Genomic DNA, 19,712 nt, shown 5'->3' with positions numbered 1-19,712 from the left:
AGAGTCCAGGGGGTCGCAAAGAGCAGGACACAACTGAGCGACTTTGACTTTCACTTTTCTGCTAGTCAGGAGGCTCTGATGTCACCCTGAAGAGATTTAGTGCTTTTAGCTCCTTTCTAGATATGAGGAGATCCAAGTATTGGAATCATGAAATCAGTTCCTGAAAATGTCCAACTGTCTAAAGACCTGTCCCACCAGATTCCCTGGAGCACAGAGTGCCTCCCTCCACCCTGAATTCCCTCAGGGAGTGTTGAAGTTCAACAGCTGTAGCACCAGGCAGATGCTTCAATCTCCGCAGAGGCAGATGGCAAATGCTTTTGTTCGGTAGCTAACAATGCTCTTGGCAAGTGCCAATTTGTAGCTGACAAAAGTTAGGCCACCAGGGAGTCAACAGGACCCTTTTGTCAAAATCAAGCAACCAAGGTATGATCACAATTAGACTTTGCCTAAAACTCTGGAAGTAGCAAGGAAGCCTCAACTTTGATGAGGATATAAATAGCAGGCCTATACTCAGAGTCTGTGGGTTCAAATGAAACCTAACTCTCTGAGTTGATTTAGGATCACTAGTCCCAAAAAACTCCCTATATTTCTACTAAGAGGAGAGGCTCTTGCTGGCTTTGGTAGATAGAGCCTGTGGTGTTTCACAGAAAGTTTTCCCTTCTCAGGTTCAAAGGATTTGTTAACAAGCCACTCGTTATATACAAACAAATAATACCAATATTTATTAGAGAATTATCCAGCTTACTTTCAATATATTAACGTTAAAAAAGAAATAGAAACAGCAGAGGATACATCATCAAATTGGGTTTTGACTAACATCCAGACTTAGCACTGGGAAGTCCCATGACACAGCTCATCTGGAGTCCCAATTGGGAAAATGTTCCAGGAAGTGAGTCTGCTCTGTGGGTGAAAAATTACAGTTCAGTAGTCGTTCAGTTGCTCACTCATATCTGGCTCTTTGCAACCGCATGGACTGCAAACTGCTAGTCTTCCCTGTTCTTCACCATCTCCTAGAGCTTGCTCAAACTCATGTCCATCAAGTCGGTGATGCTATCCAAGCATCTCATCCTCTGTGGTCCTCTTCTCCTCCTGCTTTCAATTTTTCCCAGCATCAGGGTCTTTTCCAATGAATTGACTGTTTGTATCAGGTGGCCAAGATATTGGAGCTTTAGCATCAGTCTTTCCAATGAATATTCAAGGCTGATTTTCTTTAGGATTGACTGGTTTGATCTCCTTGCTGTCCATGGGACTCTCAAGAATATTCTCCAACACCACAGTTTCAAGACATCAATTCTTCAGTGCTCAGCCTTCTTTATGGTCCAACTCTCAGATCCATACGTGACTACTGGAAAAAACATATCTTTGACTATTCAGACCTTTGTTGGCATTGTCTCTGCTTTTTAATACGCTGTCTAGGTTTGTCATAGCTTTTCTTCCAAGGAGCAAGTGTCTTAATTTCATTAAATTTCTTTTTAATTTCACAGTTCAAGGCTCCTGCTTATAATCCCAGGACATAAACTGATATCATCATCAATCTGTGAGCAAATTGCAGCTCTGATTTCATGTTAAGGCTGTTTGTTTTGTCCTGTAAAACTTGGAATTTTGTTAAGCCTGGGGCTTGGTTGGCCTAATCCCCTCCAGGGAAGGTAGGTACCCTATCTTATGTATGGGGCTTATCTATCAAATCTTGCACTCAGAGTCAAGGTAGTGTCCAGGCAGGTTAGAAGCAAGGTCAGAAGGCTTCCCTGCTTCGTCTCTGAAATCTAAACAAGACTATTTAGTTTCCCTAACAGTGGGCAAATCGCTGCAGATGGTGACTGCAGCCATGAAATTAAAAGATGCTTACTCCTAGCAAGGAAAGTTATGACCAACCTAGATAGCATATTGAAAAGCAGAGATATTACTTGGCCAACAAAGGTCCGTCTAGTCAAGGTTTTCCCAGTGGTCATGTATGGATGTGAGGGTTGGACTGTGAAGAAAGCGGAGTGCCAAAGAATTTGAACTGTGGTGTTGGAGAAGACTCTTGAGAGTCCCTTGAACTGCAAGGAGATCCAACCAGTCCATTCTGAAGGAGATCAGCCCTGGGATTTCTTTGGAAGGAATGATGCTAAAGCTGAAACTTCAGTACTTTGCCACCTCATGCGAAGAGTTGACTCATTGGAAAAGACTCTGATGCTGGGAGGGATTGGGGGCAGGAGGAAAAGGGGACGAAAGAGGATGAGATGGCTGGATGGCATCACCTGACTCGATGGATGTGAGTTTGAGTGAACTCTGGGGCGGGAGTTGGTGATGGACAGGGAGGCCTGGCATGCTGCTATTCATGGGGTCGCAAAGAGTCGGATACAACTGAGCGACTGAACTGAACCGAACAGTGGGCTCTTCAACTTTTTCTAGATTTTTTTTGTGAAAGGCCGAGGTTGTACTTTATATTTTGACTTTGGTTTTTGCTGAGTTACTGTCATTCATTCTTGAGTCGGTCACATTTGTAGCAGAAATGGCAATAGCATTGGGTTCCCTGGTGGCTCAGATGGTTAAAAAATCCGTCTATAATGAGGAAGACCTTGGTTCAATCCCTGGGTCCGGAAGATCCCCTGGAGGAGGGAACATCTACCCACTCCAGTGTTCTGGCCTGGAGAATTTCATGGACAGAGCAGCCTGGCGGGCTACAGTCCATGGGGTTTCAAAGAGTTGGGCACAACTGAGCTACTTGCACTTTCAAACAGAGTTTAATCTTTCATATATTCTATTGAAGGAATTGTGGGTGAGAGGCAGTGCTGAGTTTGAGTAGGCTCCGGGAGTTGGTGATGGGGAGTTGGGACAGGGAAGCCTGGCATGCTGCAGTCCATGGATTTGCAAAGAGTCGAACTTGATTGAGCAGCTGAACTGAACTGGCCTGGGGAACTGGTGTGTTTCCATCTTCTGCCTGCAGAGGGAGCTCTATGGATGGTTGATTTCTAAGGTTTGGGGAAATCTGTTTTGTTGACCAAACTAAGGCCCAGAATAATGAAGTCGGCTGTGTTGCTTCTCTTGATCTGAAATTACTCTTATTTTTCCAAGGTTCTATTTCAAACGGTGCCCACTCTGCGTAGGGCCCATAGTATTTTTATGGGAACACAAAAATATTCCCTTCTTATAAAGTCAGCATTAAAAAATAAGATTTTAAGTATTAAGATATTAACCTTGATACCAATACAGATGTAAAAGTGATTTTTTTTAAAAGAAAAATGCTTATTCTTATGAAAGAGGAGGCCCCCACCAAGGCAAAAGTGCCGAGGGCCTAGGAAATTCACCATGTCCCTTGCCTGACTCCCCCACTATTCTGTACTCTTTGTAAACTCCCATTCAGAGCAGGAATGATTCCCTCCTGACTCCCATCTTGCTTCTAGGCTGCCCTGACACCTCCCAGAGCTGGCCAGGTGTGTTCACCAGGGCTTGAAAGGATAAGACCACCTAGTGACAGGGACCTTTCTTCCTTTCCCCTTGGCTTTCCCCTGTCCTGAGCACCTCCACCTCCTAGCTTTTACCTTTCTCCATCCTCTCTTCCTTTCACTCTAAGGACTCTATAATGACAGCAGCATATTAGAATGTGTAGATGTGAGCTGAAAGTGTCTGCTTTATCTCAAACGTTTCTGGACCTTAAATTGTATTTCATTTATCTATACAAGGAGATCTGGCTTCACTTTAAACGCCCTACCCAGTGCTGGATTTATATACAAATCTATATTGTTATTAAAAATGTATTGCTGTATATCTTGAGTGTAAAATTATTTTTCTTATTTTTGAATTCAATAAGGAATATAGTTACACAGTAGAAGTCTTTTGGGGGAGAGAGGGGCTTGTGGGATCTTAGTTCCTGACCAGGGATCGAGCTGGGCCCCAACAGTGAAAGCGCTGGGTCCCAACCACTGGATCACCAGGGAATTCCCTCAATAGAAGTCTTAGGTATATCTTATAGAAAGGCAAAATTCAAATTCTTTTGAACAACGATGTTGTTGTTTAGTTGCTAACTCATTTCCGACTCTTTGCCACGCCATGGACTGTATAGCCCGCCAGGCTCCTCTGCTCATGGGATTTACCAGGCAAAATATACTGGAGTGTCTTGCCATGTCCCTTTCCAGGGGATCTTCCTGACTGAGGGATAGAACCAGCATCTCCTGCATTGGCAGATGGATTCTTTAGCACTGAGCCCCTGGGGAAGCCAACGTGTATTGAACACTTAAACTGTGTACCAGTCTCTATTCTAAGCATGTTTCCATATTTAATCATTGATCTTCATGACGATTCTATGTGGTGGGCAGTATTATTATTCCCATTTTTTATGGATAATTTTATAAGTAAGGAAACTGAGACAAATAAACTTCTAGTAACTTTGTCCAGTGTCACCCCAATAGAAGGCAGTAGAACAAGGACCCAAATGAAACCCAAGGCCTTGTGCTCAAGCTTATACTTCCTGCCCCCATTCCTTAATGGACCTGCTTGTTTACTTCTCAACTTGCATCTCTATTTATAGAAAAGCTCTGAATGGTAGACTCATGCTCTCTATTTTATGACGAAGCCACCTGTATTAGGAAAGAGGGCAGGGGGTGGAAAGAAAAATAATTCCATACACATTTGTCAGATAGTTTTCTTAATATTGCAAGCTGCATTTTAACTTTCCTTTAAAAGTCATATCTTTGTTTTCATGGTTACAAAGGTAATACAAACTTCACAAAAGCTCAAGCAGTATTGTTCTGTAAAGGCCCTATCTCATAACTATCACACTAGACTGCCTAAGCAAGTAATTACCTCTTGTTCTGTTGCATGCATAAAATTAAGTCATTCTGAACTGTAAACACAAAAATTATATGTAATGAGAAACTCGGGATTAGTATTGCTTAGTTACGGATCCCTGAACCTGTTTCTTTCTCTGGAGCTTTGTGGATGGATTTGTCTTATTAAATCTGATTAGATACCGTTTTCAGGCAGTGCTTCATCTTCCCTGTTGACCCTTTGCAGACCTCTTACTTTGTCAGTCACTGAATACTCCTGAGTTTTCTGGGCTTGTGAAGTGAAGTTGCTCAGTCATGTCCAACTCTTTTTGACCCCATGGATTGTAGCCCACCAGCCTCCTCTGTGTGTGGGCTTTTCCAGGCAAGAATCCTGGAGTGAGTTGCCATTTCCTTCTCCAGGGGATCTTCCTGAGCCAGGGATCGAACCTGGGTCTCCCACATGGCAGGCAGACTCTTTACTGTCTGAGCCACCAGGGAAAGTTCTTCTGGGCTTACCAGAGCCCTAAATTGTAATCACCACCCTCTCACATGTAGGCTTCAGAAAACTCAGAGTGAGAAGGGAGAAAACTCGGAGAAGGGAGAAAACTCGGAGTGAGAAGGGAGCAAACTCCATGGCCTCTGGTGGCCAGAAGGGTCCGGTAGTCTGCACATATCGTGTGGCTGGTGGGGACGGGGGAACGTGGGGAGGGTACCTCTGGCTGGGGACAGAGACCTGCCAGCTGGATGGAGTCCAGTTGATGGTCCTCACACATGGGGGCATCAGTTCATGAAGCCAGTTCTTTGTTTGTTTTTTAAAAACAGCTAGAAGTCAGGTTTTTTGTTTGTGTTTTAGGTTGTGCTGCACAGCTTTTGGGATCTTATTTCCCACACCAGGAATTGAACCTGGGGCTCTCAGCTAGTGAAAGCACAGAGTCGTAGCCAGTGGACCAGCAGCAAATTCCCAGAAATCTAGATTTATATGCAGATTTTTCCTGTTTAAAAAAAAAAATGGCCTAAGTTTATAAAACAGTCCATTTGCCAAACAAAACACTCAGTTTATGGCCTCTGACCTACAGTCAGGAGCAGCAGGGCCTCATGCCATCGGGGTTGGGGAAGAGCTGTTAGCATTGTTTTCCTTGGGGATTTGCAGGAGCAAAGGAAACTTGGCAGACACCCGAGGGTCTCAGACCATCCCGTCTTCTCTTCTTCTCTTCCATTTGGCTCACCTGAGAATGAACGCTGTGTCCTCCCCCTCTTTCAAAATCAACTTTCCTGCTTCTAATGTTATGCGTCATTCGAGCTTTAAGATCACCATCATTTCTACAAAGAGTTACACCTAAGTTCTCCCATTGATTAAGTGCAATAGATTGCATACTTGTAATGTCAGGTGTATTCTGAACCTCTCATTTTCTGAATCCTTCTTTCTTGGTCCAAAATCTGTCTCTCCCCACTCACACTCCCCTCTCCCCCGCTGAAAGTGTTATCAGCATCTTTGCTTGCAGGAATCTGGCCAGGCAGCAGGTTCTGGATAAGTGCTATAAGAACAGCCAGGGAGAAAGAGACCAGGAGTAGTTGCTGTTGTGTAATCCCATACACGTGTCATTATCTGTTGCCAAATACTGAAAGAGAAGCTGGTTCCAACTGATCATCATAAAACCCTTCCCAGCACTTGTGGCTGCAGAGGCCGAGGAAGCAGGGCAACCAGATATATGTGCGGAAAAAATGCAAGAGAAATCGACTCTTGTGAGGTGAGGTGGTCCAATATATGGATTATCAATACAATCAATATCTTTTAAAGATAAAGGTTATCAATATCTTTTTTTTTTTAAAGAAAGCAAAGAATATTTGGAGACAACTTTGCATCTCCATCCAAATGTCATATTAAAAAGAAATCCAGGAGAAACCAGAGTCAGGTGATGGGAATGCTCCTACCGGGAGGCATTGAGATTTCAGTTTATCCCTTTTTTTTTTTTTTCTTTCCTCTCCCAGGTGGAGTTTGTTTGCTGTCCTGGTGAAGTTAAACAGTAGTTAAACAGTTGACTTCACTGGGAAATGATATTATTTTGAAATGAGGCAGGGTTTCCCGTGTCAGTGACCTGGTTAGAGGGAGAGCAGCTGGTCTGGGCCAGGCTTCTAGACTCCGTGCTGCCGCAGCTCTGAGCATTGCTCGTCACCATAGGAGCGGGGAGTAATGAGAGCATGTCTGCTTTCAGATTCTGGTCAGGACTGCTGATGCTACTGGGCTTCTTCTGCCCTAGAAGTTCACCATGTGGCATTTCGACACACATAGAAATAGGTAAGTGGCAGCCTCTTATCATGGTATGAAGGACAGTGTATCTGTCAGAAACGTTAAGGAGAGGATTTAAAATCTATCCCACTTGTTGACAACAAGTTCCCCTGCTGCCTTGAGCCATGCGGCAGCGAAGGGGAGAAAGCCCAGGCTGGAGTCGTCCAGGGCTGGGGACTGACTATCGGAGTGAAGTCCATGGAGAAGCAGAAAGGTGCTTTGATCACTGGGTCTCGGGCTGTTTCTCTGCATGGGGAAACAGGAACTGGATAAACTTGGGTGGGGGCGGGGGGTGTCCCATGAAGCATAAGAACTGATAGAATAGGAGAAGAGAAAAATGGGGGTAGTATGGTAGGAGTAGAGGAATCTATTTTTGTTTTTACATTTTCAAGTATATGTGAAGGACCACATGTAGCCACGGGACTGGGTCCCCTGAGTCAAACGGCTTTAAAGATGGTTGGCTTCAGGGAGAGCAAGGAAGCGGGGGAATTTGAATGGTCCCTGGTATTAGAGATACCCAGAATGATGGCAGGATTTGGGGAGCCTGGGGATATAATAAGCCGATGCCTGTGAGCTCGGGGCAAAGGCTGAGTGATCTGGATAAAAGTAGATGGTAGCACAAAAGGTTGGTTCTTGGATGAAATGTATTCGTAATGTTTTTTTACTCTTTAGATAAAAACAGTAGCAATGTTTTAGTTATGCTACCTCTAGAAGGTTCAAAGCAGAACAGGATTATGAATGAAAAATGAAAATTTGGAAAGAGGGCACGGAGGCTTAAGAGGGAGGGGATATATGCATATTTATGACTGACTCAACGTTGTTGTACAGCAGAAACTAACACAGCATTGTAAAGCAACTATCCCCCAATTTAAAAAACATATGAAAATTTATCAGTGCAAAACAGAACATTGAGCTCTGCTGGGCAGGAACTATATTATCACAGAATTATGATTTGAAGGAATACTAGAAGTCACTGAGTATAGTTCCTTTATTTTACAACAGAGGAAATTGATCTCAGAGAGTTTTCACAGCTAACTCGTTAGTGACCTAGTCTAGAATTACATATCCTAACAGTTGGTCCAGTATTCTTTCATGAAACATCTATGCTAAAATGTTAGAGTCATTTAACATCTAAAATGTTAGATGTTAGAGTCAGGAGACAGTGGAAAAGAGAATCAGGTGTAGGTTTTAATACCAGCTCTGCTATAAACTACATGAGTGACTCTGGGAAACTCACTTTCTCTTTCTCTTTTGCAAAATGAGGGGGCTGAACTTCTTAATGAATTCTAAATTATCTTACACATCTAAGTTCTGTGAAACTGAAATTGCTAAAAACTTTAGCAGTGGGCCAAAGAGGAACAAATATAAGTGAGGATATTCAACTTTTTAATCTTTAGAGTTAAAAAATTAGCAAGACAGATGAAATTTCAAAATTTTTAAAATTCAGATAATTGCTTGCCTTTCTTCAGTAGGTGCCAAACAAGGGCTCTAATAATTAATATGTTAACATAAATATAACATGTTTATGTGGACATAATTGAAGGCAATTCCAAATCTGCGCAGATTGTGAGGATTCTTATACAAAGAGATTAAAACTTTGATAATTATTTGCCAATAATGTACATGATTTCATAAATATCTTGGTTCTTGTTTTCACTTCTTATATAAGGCCTGTGTGGATGATTGACATTTTTGTGAGTTAATTAGAATTGGCCTCCTTCATTGGTTTCGGTCTGTAAACCTCTATAATCCTATATACCTGTTATTTCTGTCTGCTACAACTTTGTCTCTTTATGATATAAATGCTTATGGTAGTGGCTACATTTCTGTGGATGTGACTTCCAATAGAAATAAGGTGTCACCTTTGACTATCTCTTCACAAGGAGTGTTCCTGTTATTGATACTAAGAAGATAGAGGGTGTGGGTGTGCATATCTTATGGGTGTGGGTGTGTGGGTGGAGCACATGGCTTTTTGAGACTTTTTTCCTCCTTCTAAAGTAGTCCAGTGAGAAAACACTTGTGGGTCATTGATTCAGTCCATGGTTTACACCCTGTATTGTACGATAAACTTGGTTTCTCTACCCCAGTGAGTTGTTGAAGCAAAATATAACTTCTGTTTGAGTTTTTGACATGTGTCAGTCATTAGCTCATCACTTAGCCTTTTTCTTTTTTGTGTGTGTGATTCTCTCACCAAACCTATAAGGTGGATGTTATTTACTTAATTTTACATAGGGGGGAACTGAAGCCTAGAGAGGTAATGTAACTTACCCAAGGTCGTAAGAGCTAGTTAAGCAGAAACTGTAATTTTGATTTGTATCCTAACAATATAAATATTGTTTGAATCTAACTATCGGCTAATGAAAATTACTAGTACAAACTAAATTGTCACGTCCCACTTCCTTGACAGTTACAAGCACAAAATTTTATCTTTTCCTTTTAAAATGATCTTCAGGCAGTTCTGTTTTCAGTTATAGTTGGATTTAATTCATTTATATACTCATTCTTTCAGGACACAGAGCTCTGGAGTTTCTCCACCTTCAGGATGGGAGTATTAACTACAAAGAGGTAAAAAGTTTGATTTTTTTCTTTTATTCCTTGGGCGTTAGCTTCCTCTCATAGGGGACAAAAGTCCTAACAGATATTGAAATATCTAGTTTCAATTAAAAAGATGAGTCCTTTTTATGTCTTTATAAAATATTAATATTTGGAGTTAAAATGTATATCTCCTTTAGCACTACTTGAATATATATAATAATGAAATATTTTATATAAATTATAGTGCAAAAAACATTTGAAAGCAGTGTTTGAGAGAATTTCTTAAAATGGTACACCTTATTTCTTTTTGTAAAGAAAAATTATACATAAGCCACTTTTCCCCACTTCTTATCTCTCTGTGTTATGTAAAAACTGCATCATCATGGGAAGAAGTAAGTATTTATTGAGAAGTATGCTTTGAGATTAAGACTTTTCTGCCTACTGTGTTCTTAGTACAACTAGCTGATGACTCACCTTTATCCATCTTCAAATTAGTTGAAACCATTCTGGCACTATACACTCTTTCTAATTCTATAGCTAAATAAAACTGTGACAAAGATGATTCTTAAATATTACCTTTGAGAAGAGTGGTTAAATTCTCTATGACTTCAGAATTGGATCAAATTATTTACCAGTGAGTGTTGGTGATCCAGTATGGAACGCAGGATGATACAAAAACTGAAATCTAGCATTGTTCATAAACTGCTTTTTGTCATTAGTTTCAACTTCCTTATTCACCAATTTAACAGGCCCGCTAGGGAAAAAAACAGCATTTATATTTGTCGTCTTCATTGACCCTGATAGAAAGTGGTAGGAAAGAGGAGAAGCAAGAATCTGCCTCATTGTGTGAACAATCAATCCTGAGCGTGCCCAGGGTGATTTTCTAGTAGAGGTATTCAAGCTTGCATCACTAACTTAAAACATGTTAAATGGACACACATCCTTCCCCTCAGCACTGGTCCTAATCCGTATACGGATGTCGTCACTGAAAATGGCTTGAGTGCCCTGAGAATGCACACCTCCCCCTTTTAACTCATGAAGACAGGGATTATGTTAGCTTTTCTCATGTTGTCAGAAAACCTCTTTTCAAAGATTGAGGATCTGTTTTATAACTTCGTATGTGGGGCTTTGAAGTTTCTCCTTCTCTATACTAAAACCTGCTCTCTGGTGAGTGCTGGACTCATTGGTCCAGTTTGGTGAAAGGATCCAGAGGGAGCTACCCCAAGGATGCTAGACGGATCCCACAGGCTGGCAGTGCTCAGTAAGCCCTGCACATTTAGGGTCTGGGTTCTGTTGGTTCTGGGATTATCTTTTGCTGATCCATCCAGAGGTGACTGCATTTTTAATGACTTTAACTTACCATGGCTTCTCTGATAGCTCAGTTGGTAAAGAATCTACCTGCAATGCAGGAGACCACGGCTCAATTCCTTGGTCGGGAAGATCCTCTAGAGAAGGGATAGGCTACCCACTCCAGTATTCTTGGGCTTCCCTTGTGGCTCAGCTGATAAAGAATCCTCTCACAATGCGGGAGACCTGGGTCCGATCCCTGGTTTGGGAAGATCCCCTGGAGAAGGGAAAGGCGACCCACTCCAGTATTAAGAAAGTGAAAGTTGCTCAATTGTGTCCGACTCTTTGCCACCCCATGGACTACTGGAGTGGGTAGCCTTTCCCATCTCCAGGGGATCTTCCCAACCCAGGCCTGGAGAACTCAATGGACTATACAGTCCATGGGGTTGCAAAGAGTTGGACACGACTGAGCGTCTTTCACTGCTAACTTACCATAATCAAGTTAATAAGAGACTAATGCATAAAGCTGAGAAAATCAGTTTATTAATGTATAAGAACTGTAAGAACCAAATGTATCTCACACTGGTGGTAATTTTGTTGTTGTCCAGTCGCTAAGTCGTGTCTGACTCTTTATGACCCCATGGTCTGCAGTGGGCTTCCCTGTCCTTCACAATCTCCCAGAGTTTGGTGGTCATTATTGCCCTGATTTTAGTCCTTCTACAAGCATAAATATAATTTATTAGATAAATAAATAAATATGGTGTATTAACCAGGAAATCAGAACAATGGTGTTTGGTTGGTTGCTGTCTTTTCTTTGCTCTGCTCCTCCCTCACTGCCCATAGAATAGGTTTGGTCTTTTCTGATCATAGAACTAATAGAAACTGATCGTAAAAAAAATTTAAAGTTACGTTATTTTGTAAACTTGCCTTTTTGGTCATTTACTATATCAGAGAGATCATATATTTGTTCATGTCCATATTAATAGAAGTCTTTAGAATAATTTTTAACAATTACATAATTCTCTGTACCATAATTTATTTAACCAGTTTCCTATGTTAACTCTTTATTTTGAAATAATTTAAAACTGATAGAGAAGTTGAAAAAAATTAGACAAATACTTTCTGTATGACTTTTAACTAATTCCCCCAATTGTTGATAACTTATCCTATTTGCCTTCTGAGCCTATGTATGCATATGATTTTCCCCTGAGCCATTTGAGAGTTAACTGCTGAAGTGGTTGTAATTACCCTTCAATGCACCCTTGTGTACAGTAATTCCCTTTACCCTCAGGGGATATGTCCCAAGACCCTCAGTGGATGCCTGCAACTGTGGACAGTTCAGTTCAGTTGGGTTGCTCAGTCTTGTCTGACTCTTTGCGACCCCATGGATCACAGCACGCCAGACCTTCCTGTCCATCACCAACTCCCAGAGTTTACCCAAACTCATGTCCATTGAGTTGGTGATGCCATCCAACCATCTCATCCTCTGTCGTCCCCTTCTCCTCCTGCCCTTAATCTTTCCCAGCATCAGGGTCTTTTCAAATGAGTCAGCTCTTCACATCAGGTGACCAAAGTATTGGAGTTTCAGCTTCAGCATCAGTCCTTCTAATGAATATTCAGGACTGATCTCCTCTAAGATGGACTGGTTGGATCTCCTTGCAGTCCAAGGGACTCTCAAGAGTCTTCTTCAACACCACAGTTCAAAAGCATCAATTCTTTGGCCTCAGCTTTCTTTATAGTCCACCTCTCACATCCATACATGGCTACTGGAAAAGTACCTCATATATACCATAGTTTCCTACACATATGTACATACTTATGATAAAGCTTAATTTATGAATTAGGCACAGTAAGAGAAACAACAGTGACTAAAAAATAGAACAATTATAACAATATATGTAATAAAAATTATGTAACTATGGTCTTCCTATCAAAATAACTTACTGAACAAATTTGTTGTCTTTTCCGTTTTATCTAAGCGCTTAATTGTATACTGTGGTTGTACTTTTGCAGTTTGAGGTGCTGCGGCAATACTAGCACAAATGTCCTTTTCCTTCACAATTTCATAGCTACAATATTTCTTGCCTTATTAAGTCTACAGCATTCACCTTTTCACTTAAAGAAAGCCCTTTACAGTTTCTCTTCGGTATGTCCAAATTGCCAGCACCACTCCTCTTGTGCTTTGGGGCCATTACTGAGTAAGGTAAGATCTACTTGAACACAAGCACTGTACTACCTAAATCGCTGGTCTAATGATGGAGACTAACAGGCAGGATATAGTGGACAAAGGGAGGCTTGATAGAACAGGATAGTGCGAGCTTTCATCATCATTCTCAGAATGGTGGCCAGTTTAAAAATCAGGAATTGCTTATTTCTGGAATTTTCCATCTGAGATGATCTATTTTGGGCTGGGCTGAGTCTTCACTGCTGCGCATGGGCTTTCTCTACCTGTGAGGAATGGGGGCTACTCTCTTGTGGCGCACAGGCTTCTCACTGCAGCGGCTTCTCTTGTTGTGGGGCATGGGTTCTAAGCTCGTGGGCTTCAATAGTTGTGGCATACGGCTCAGCAGTTGTGGCGCAGAGAGAGCTGGCTCAGTAGCTGAGCTGGCACACAGGCTCAGTTGCTCCATGGCATGTGGGATCTTCCTGGACCAGGGATCAAACGGGTGTCCTCTGCATTGCAAGGCAGATTCTTAACCACTGGACCACCAGGGAAGCCCCATTTGATATTTTTGAACTTGGGTCACTAAACCAAGGAAAGCAAAACCATGGTTAAGGAGGGACTATATTTCCTAAAAACAAGGACTATATATATGTGTGTGTGTACATATACACACACTACTATATACGTCTATATAACTATAGTATGATGATAATGACAATCAGGAAATCAACATAGAAATAACACTATTGCCCAATCCCAGGCTCTTACAGATTTCAACAGTTAACTCAACATGCTTCATCGTTCCAGAAGCATGTGTTTGGTTCCCTCTGAGCTTCTCCAACCTGGAACAGTTCCTTAGGCCTACCTTCTCTTTGTTGTCCTCAATAGTTTGAAAAAGTACAACCCAGTAACTGTGGAATGCACCTTCATTTGGTTTTGTTTGATGTTTCTTCATGATTAGATTCTCCTGCAGGTTAGTTTTGGGCAGAAATACTATAGACCACTGAAGTGACGCTGTACTCTTATTGTGTTTTACCAAAAGGCCTTTAATGTCAATTTGAACCATTTCTGGTGATGTTAACTTTTATTTCAGCTGTTGTATTTTTCATTCAGTTCTTTATGTCTTCTATTTGAGAGAACTTTTTTCTTTCTTCTTTTTTTTTTGGTTTCAGATGTGTTTGCAATTGTTCAATGAAGCATTTTTCTGAGAGTTGCTATAAAATATTTGTCAGATAATTCAGAAATTCCTGCCATCTCTTGGTGGGCATCTGATGACTGTCTTTTATCATTCCTTTTGACATCTTTCTAGTTATTGGTATGACGAGTGATCTTTGATTGTAGCCTGGACTTTTTAGGTATTAGGTTACAAGACTGGATCTTCTTTAAAATTCCTGTTCTAGTTGTGTTCTTCTGATACCACTCAGGTAGTGGAAGGAGTCAGGGGACACTCCTTCCTAACTGCCAACAGGGGTTAGAATTCAAGGTTCCTCACTGGGCCTCTCTTGATGCCTCCCTAGCTAGCATAGGAAGGAGTACCTAATGGCTGCTCCTCACCGTGGTCTTTACTGTTGTCAGAAGGCAGAGGTGGCCTCTTACCTGGGTGGAGGTGGATGTCCTGATCTCCCCTGGGCCTCTTCTTATACTGCTCCCCTTCCCACAGCAGGGAAGGGGAGAAATCCCTTGTTCCAGTTGGGATTGGATGTCCAGGCTCTCCTCATGGTCTCACTGATACCATAGGGTAGGGGACAGGATGGCAGGGATGAAAGTTCTGGCTCCCTCCTTAGCCCTCTCTGATACCACCGCAGTGGGGGAGCCAGGGCACCTCATTGCAGCCTGGTCAGAGGGCAAGCCGAGGCTCCCCATGAGACCTTAGCTAGTGGTGAGGAAGTGTGAGTCTGTGTTTTCTTCTTTGGTGTTTGTCTAGAGCAGAGAGGTTACTGTGCAGAAGTTCTGTCTTGCTAGGCTGTCCCATGCCTGGTTTTGTGGCCTGAGAGTTGCAGGCTTTTGTTTTGTCTACACCCATTGGAGTTTCTAGGCAGCTGGCTTTTCCAATATCCAGTTTGGACTACATGAAGCAAAAAGAAAATCCACAGAACTCACCACAGTGTTACTCTTCAGCTCCTATTCATTGTGCATACTTTTATCCACCTTTGAGTCATAAGTTATATTCTTTTCTTAGACAATGTCCAGGATTTCAGCTGTATTCAGCAAAAAGAACAGGGATAAGTACACCCACTCCATCTTCCTGGAAGCAGAAGTCCTATTGCTATTGATGATGATTTTGGTTAAGATGGTGTCTGCCACATTTTACATTGGAAAGTTAATAAATATTTTCTACTTCTTTAAATAGTAAATATTTTGTAGGGAGATATATTGAGGTAATGCAAATATTCTGTTTCTCATTAAACTTTTTAGCATCCATTGATTCTTGCCTGAAATAATTTTGATGTTTGCCAAATGTTCATCTGATTCTATCATTCCTTGTACATTTATAAATTTGGATTCTGCTGTAAGGTAATGACTCTTCTTCCCCATTTATCTATCTGTTTATATTATATATTCATGGATTCCTATTTTATTCAATGGTTTATATCACATTATGTGCAGTGCTTAGTCACCCAGTCATATCTGACTCTTTGTGACCCCAAGGACGGTAGCCCTCCAGGCTCCTCTGTCCATGGGATCCTCCAGGCAAGAATACTGGAGTTGCCATGCCTTCCTCAAGGGGATCTTCCCAACCCAGAGATCAAACCCAGGTCTCCCACATTGCAGGCAAATTCTTTACCGTCTGAGCCACCAGGGAAACTCTATATCACATTACTAATATTATTTATCCTGATGCTCCAATTGTCCCAGAATTCATTTCAAGTTGGCTTTTGTGTCTGTTTAAAACCCTGAATTCACATGAAAACATCTCCAATTCCAATCCATCAGCACAGGATCTAATCTAATCTTCTCCAGGTTCATATCTGTAACTCCTTTCTGCAACAGTGAGAAACCTGACCTCCATTATCCTTAATACAAGTTCTGGTTCTGACATGCTTGATCTCCTTGTAGGTAATCCAAGGAGCAGGTCCCTTCAGCTCTGGTACCGCTAGTCGAATCCCCTTGGCCCAGAAACAAATGAAAAACGAAAACAGAACAGGGAAGACATACGGGACCAAGAAAGGATTAATATCCTTAATTGTTCCTGTAGTTCATTGAAATTTCTTTATTTTCAGCTTTGGAAACAGATTCACTTTTAGAAGTCTGTTCTTATTATTTTTTTCATTTTTGCCAATATGCGAAAATGGTATTTTGTTATAGGTTATATTGACAAGTAATTAATTTATTATTAATGAGGTTAAATATATTTTCAAGTGTTTATTGACTATTTCTATTGCTTCTTCTATGAATTGCCTGTGTATTTGCTAATTGTTCTATTAGGATATTAATCTTGATGTGAAGAATGACTTTTTGTTTTACTAAAGACAGCATCTTATCATGTGTCAAATGATTCTCGTGGTTATTTATTTTTCTCTTAAATTTGTTTCTGGTTCTTTTTATTTATTTATTTTTATTTTTTTTACTTTACAATATTGTATTGGTTTTGCCATACATCAACATGCATCCGCCACAGTCTGGTTCTTTTTACCATGCACAGCATTAAATTGTTGTGTAGTTAAGTGCATCAATCTTTTCTTTAATGGTTTCTGCCTGTATGTTTTGCTTAGAAACATCATTTCCATTCTGAGATTATACAATTATTCACTTAAAATGTGTCTTGTTATTTTCATGGCTCTGTTTTTGACATTTAACTCTCTAATTCATCTTGTACTTAATTTTTGCATAAAGCATGATAGGGATCCAGTGACCTGTTACTGATAATGTCAATTTCAAGTCAGTGTCACATAGGTTAAGTATGGATTCCCTGCAAGAATGGAGTGTTCATTGCAGTGGGGTTGTGCCAACACAATTGTCAATTACTCCATCCTTTATTCATCTCTATCACGCATTATGGTTGAATCTATTTCTTTACTCTTTATTCTGTTTCATTGATCTGTGTCTTTTGGTGCATTTTTATATCTGAAGGACATATCCTCCTTCTGTACTCTTTTCTCTCTAGCGGTTTCCTGATTTTTTTCTGATACCTTTTCTTAAAATTTATTTTTAACTGGATTTTAATTGCTTTACAATGTTGTTCGTTTCTGCTATACAACAGCATGAATCAGCTATATGTATATGTGTATCCTCTCCTCTTGAGCTTCCCTCCCACCCGACACCTTTACTTTCTAAAATTTGCTTTAGAATTATTTAAAATTTGCTTTAGCATTATTTTTCCCTGTTAAATAACACTATCTCACCAGGAGATTCAGATTCAACAAGTCTTAATACATATGAAGTGACCATTACAGTGGCTGCTAAGGTAAATATTCAGCAAAGTTAATTATTACTTTTAAGTGGCAAAAGTCCAACTCCAACTGTCTTTAGAAAAAAGACTTTAAGGGTTCATGTAACTGATAAGCCTGGGCAGAGCTGGACTGAGAGGTCTAAGTGGTACTCTCTCTCCTAGACGCCGCTGGAAGACACTGGCCATCCGGAACTCAGTTTCTAAGTCTAAAATCCCTGGAGAGTTGAAGACTTCCCTGGCAGTCCAGTGGTTAAGAATCTGCACTGTCTCTGCAGGGGGCACAGGGTCAGTCATCCTTGGTCGGGGAACTAAGATACTCGTTACCTGCAAGATGTGGCCCAAAATAAATAAGACTGAGAGAGAGCATCATCTTAAAAACAAAAGAATGTCTTAAAACAAACTAACAAGCAAAAACTCTGAGGAGAAGAAAGCATCTTCTTTCTTCTCCCCACAGCTCTAGCTGAGAAGTCTTGGGGGACGTTCTAGCTGAAGTAGCTTTTGTTAAGCAAACATCTCTGAGCCAAATACTGTAGTGGGAATGGATATGCCGCCCTTGTGGTCAGTCTGCCTCACCTGCTCAGTATGGAAGTGATTCTGTCTTTAGAAGACTGGGGATGAGACACTGCTTGAAAAAGCAAAAACAAAAAGTAGGTGATACTGTATTTCCTTCTGTTTCAAGTTCTTTGAGGTACTTCTTTGTTGCTTCTACATCTAGCCTATGTTATTAGTAAGTCCCTATTGAAAAATTAAAAAGTTGGATTGCCAGACTTTTCCTTTGCCCACTGGGTCAGAGCTCATTTGTAGATAGTGGAAACCCCTCTGGGTTTCCATAAGAGGAAAGCCCTCTTATGTGGGGAGGGGTCCAAGACCACGTATTAGGGGATTCAGTGCTGACAAACTGTGAGAAATGGAGGAGCAGCCTCTAAGCTGAGTATCCGGAAAGGACTCCCAAAACAACACACAGAACTGGCCTGCCAGAGCCACTAAGCAGTCAAACAGACACTGTTCCATTCACGAGCTCCATGTCCAACTGTCTCCTGTGTGGTTTGGAAAGTAAGAAGCAGCCATATTGACTGTTGGCTCCAGGACCTCATCACCTCAGCCACTCTCCTTAGTAACAAAATAGATGCCCTCTACTCTGCCTGTGATCACCTGGGCCCCCTCTACTTCTGCTGCCAAAAGGCCAAACACTTCCATGCTGGCTGGGAATAAACAAGGGAGAAGTGGCTCCTCAGTAGTGGCTGGGGAATGTAGTCTTCATTTTCTAGGCCCTAGCACTCATCTGGGTGTAGCCATAAGGGGGTTGGAATGGGATGGAGTGAGCCAGGCCACCAAGGAAGAATGCTGGGAAGAAAACCTTTACCATCGACTTACACATCATATTTGGAAATGGGAAAGGGTATTTTTGTAACCCTCCAAAAGGTTATAATCTTAACCTTTAATCTATAAAGGATATCATCTTACTCTAAAGCACAGGTAGCAACTATAAACACACACACACGAATAGATATGAACTGATATATGTATATGTGTATGAATATATATATGTGTGTATTAGTTGTCCAGTCGTGTCTGACTCTTCGTGATTCCATGGACTGTATGTAGCTCACCAGGCTCCTCTGTCCATGGGATTCTCCAGGCAACAATACTGGAGTGGGTTGCCATTTCCTTCTCTAGAGGATCTTCCTGACCCAGGGATCAAACCTGCATCTCCTATGCCTCCTGCATTGGCAGGTGGGTTCTTTACCACCAGCGCCACCTGGGAAGCCCCAATAAATATATATGTATACCTGTCTGTATTTTTCTCATTTTACTGGTTGTCACTTAGGTCATCAAAAAACTTACCACACACCAGTTCTGGGTCAGTGAAATAGTCTTGGAGAAATCTTATTCTTCTGGGTGGACAGAAAAAAAGCAAAAGATTTAATTCAAATAGGTGATTTTTTTTTTTTTTTTTTTTTTACTACTACTTAATCAGCTTGTTTGTTTTTGGTAGGGAAGAACCTGAAATTACATTTGGTAGGGTGCTGTTTGAATTATATTGATATAAGAGTTATTTATTTATGCCTCCCTTCCTTCACTTCTTCCTTCCATCACTTCTCCCCTACCATCACATCATTCTAACTTCCCACACCTGGGCCTGCTTTTCTCAGGCTGTTGACTCTTGCCCTCTAATCTCTGTATTTTCCTGCTCCCCAGCTGTTACTTAGGCACCAGGATGCATATCAGGCTGGATCCGTGTTTCCTGACTCATTTTACCCTAGCATCTGTGAGAGAGGTAAGATGGAGACTTACAGACCA

At 41.2% G+C, this 19,712-nt stretch overlaps 1 protein-coding gene across 7 annotated transcripts in view; it reads left to right on the top strand.

Annotated features, from left to right (window-relative positions):
• GPLD1 (glycosylphosphatidylinositol specific phospholipase D1) overlaps nt 1-19,712 on the top strand; it is a 64,325-nt gene that overhangs the window by 4,948 nt on the left and 39,665 nt on the right. For 4 of the 7 annotated variants that reach the window (XM_025266381.3, XM_044927889.2, XM_044927878.2 and 1 more), the window contains exons 2-4: nt 6,962-7,044; nt 9,545-9,600; nt 19,611-19,689. In XM_025266381.3, coding sequence (XP_025122166.3) covers nt 6,962-7,044; nt 9,545-9,600; nt 19,611-19,689 — 218 coding nt within the window. Of the gene's footprint in view, nt 1-5,787; nt 6,497-6,818; nt 7,045-9,544; nt 9,601-19,610; nt 19,690-19,712 lie in introns of those variants that run through there. The other 3 variants (XM_044927882.2, XM_006051206.4, XM_044927895.2) reach the window with 3 other exon arrangements.

Source organism: Bubalus bubalis, chromosome 2 (genome assembly GCF_019923935.1).
Source record: "Bubalus bubalis isolate 160015118507 breed Murrah chromosome 2, NDDB_SH_1, whole genome shotgun sequence".
Lineage (NCBI taxonomy): Eukaryota > Metazoa > Chordata > Mammalia > Artiodactyla > Bovidae > Bubalus > Bubalus bubalis.
The sequence above is the reverse complement of the archived record's forward strand: the minus strand, read 5'-3'. Positions and strand labels throughout refer to the sequence as shown.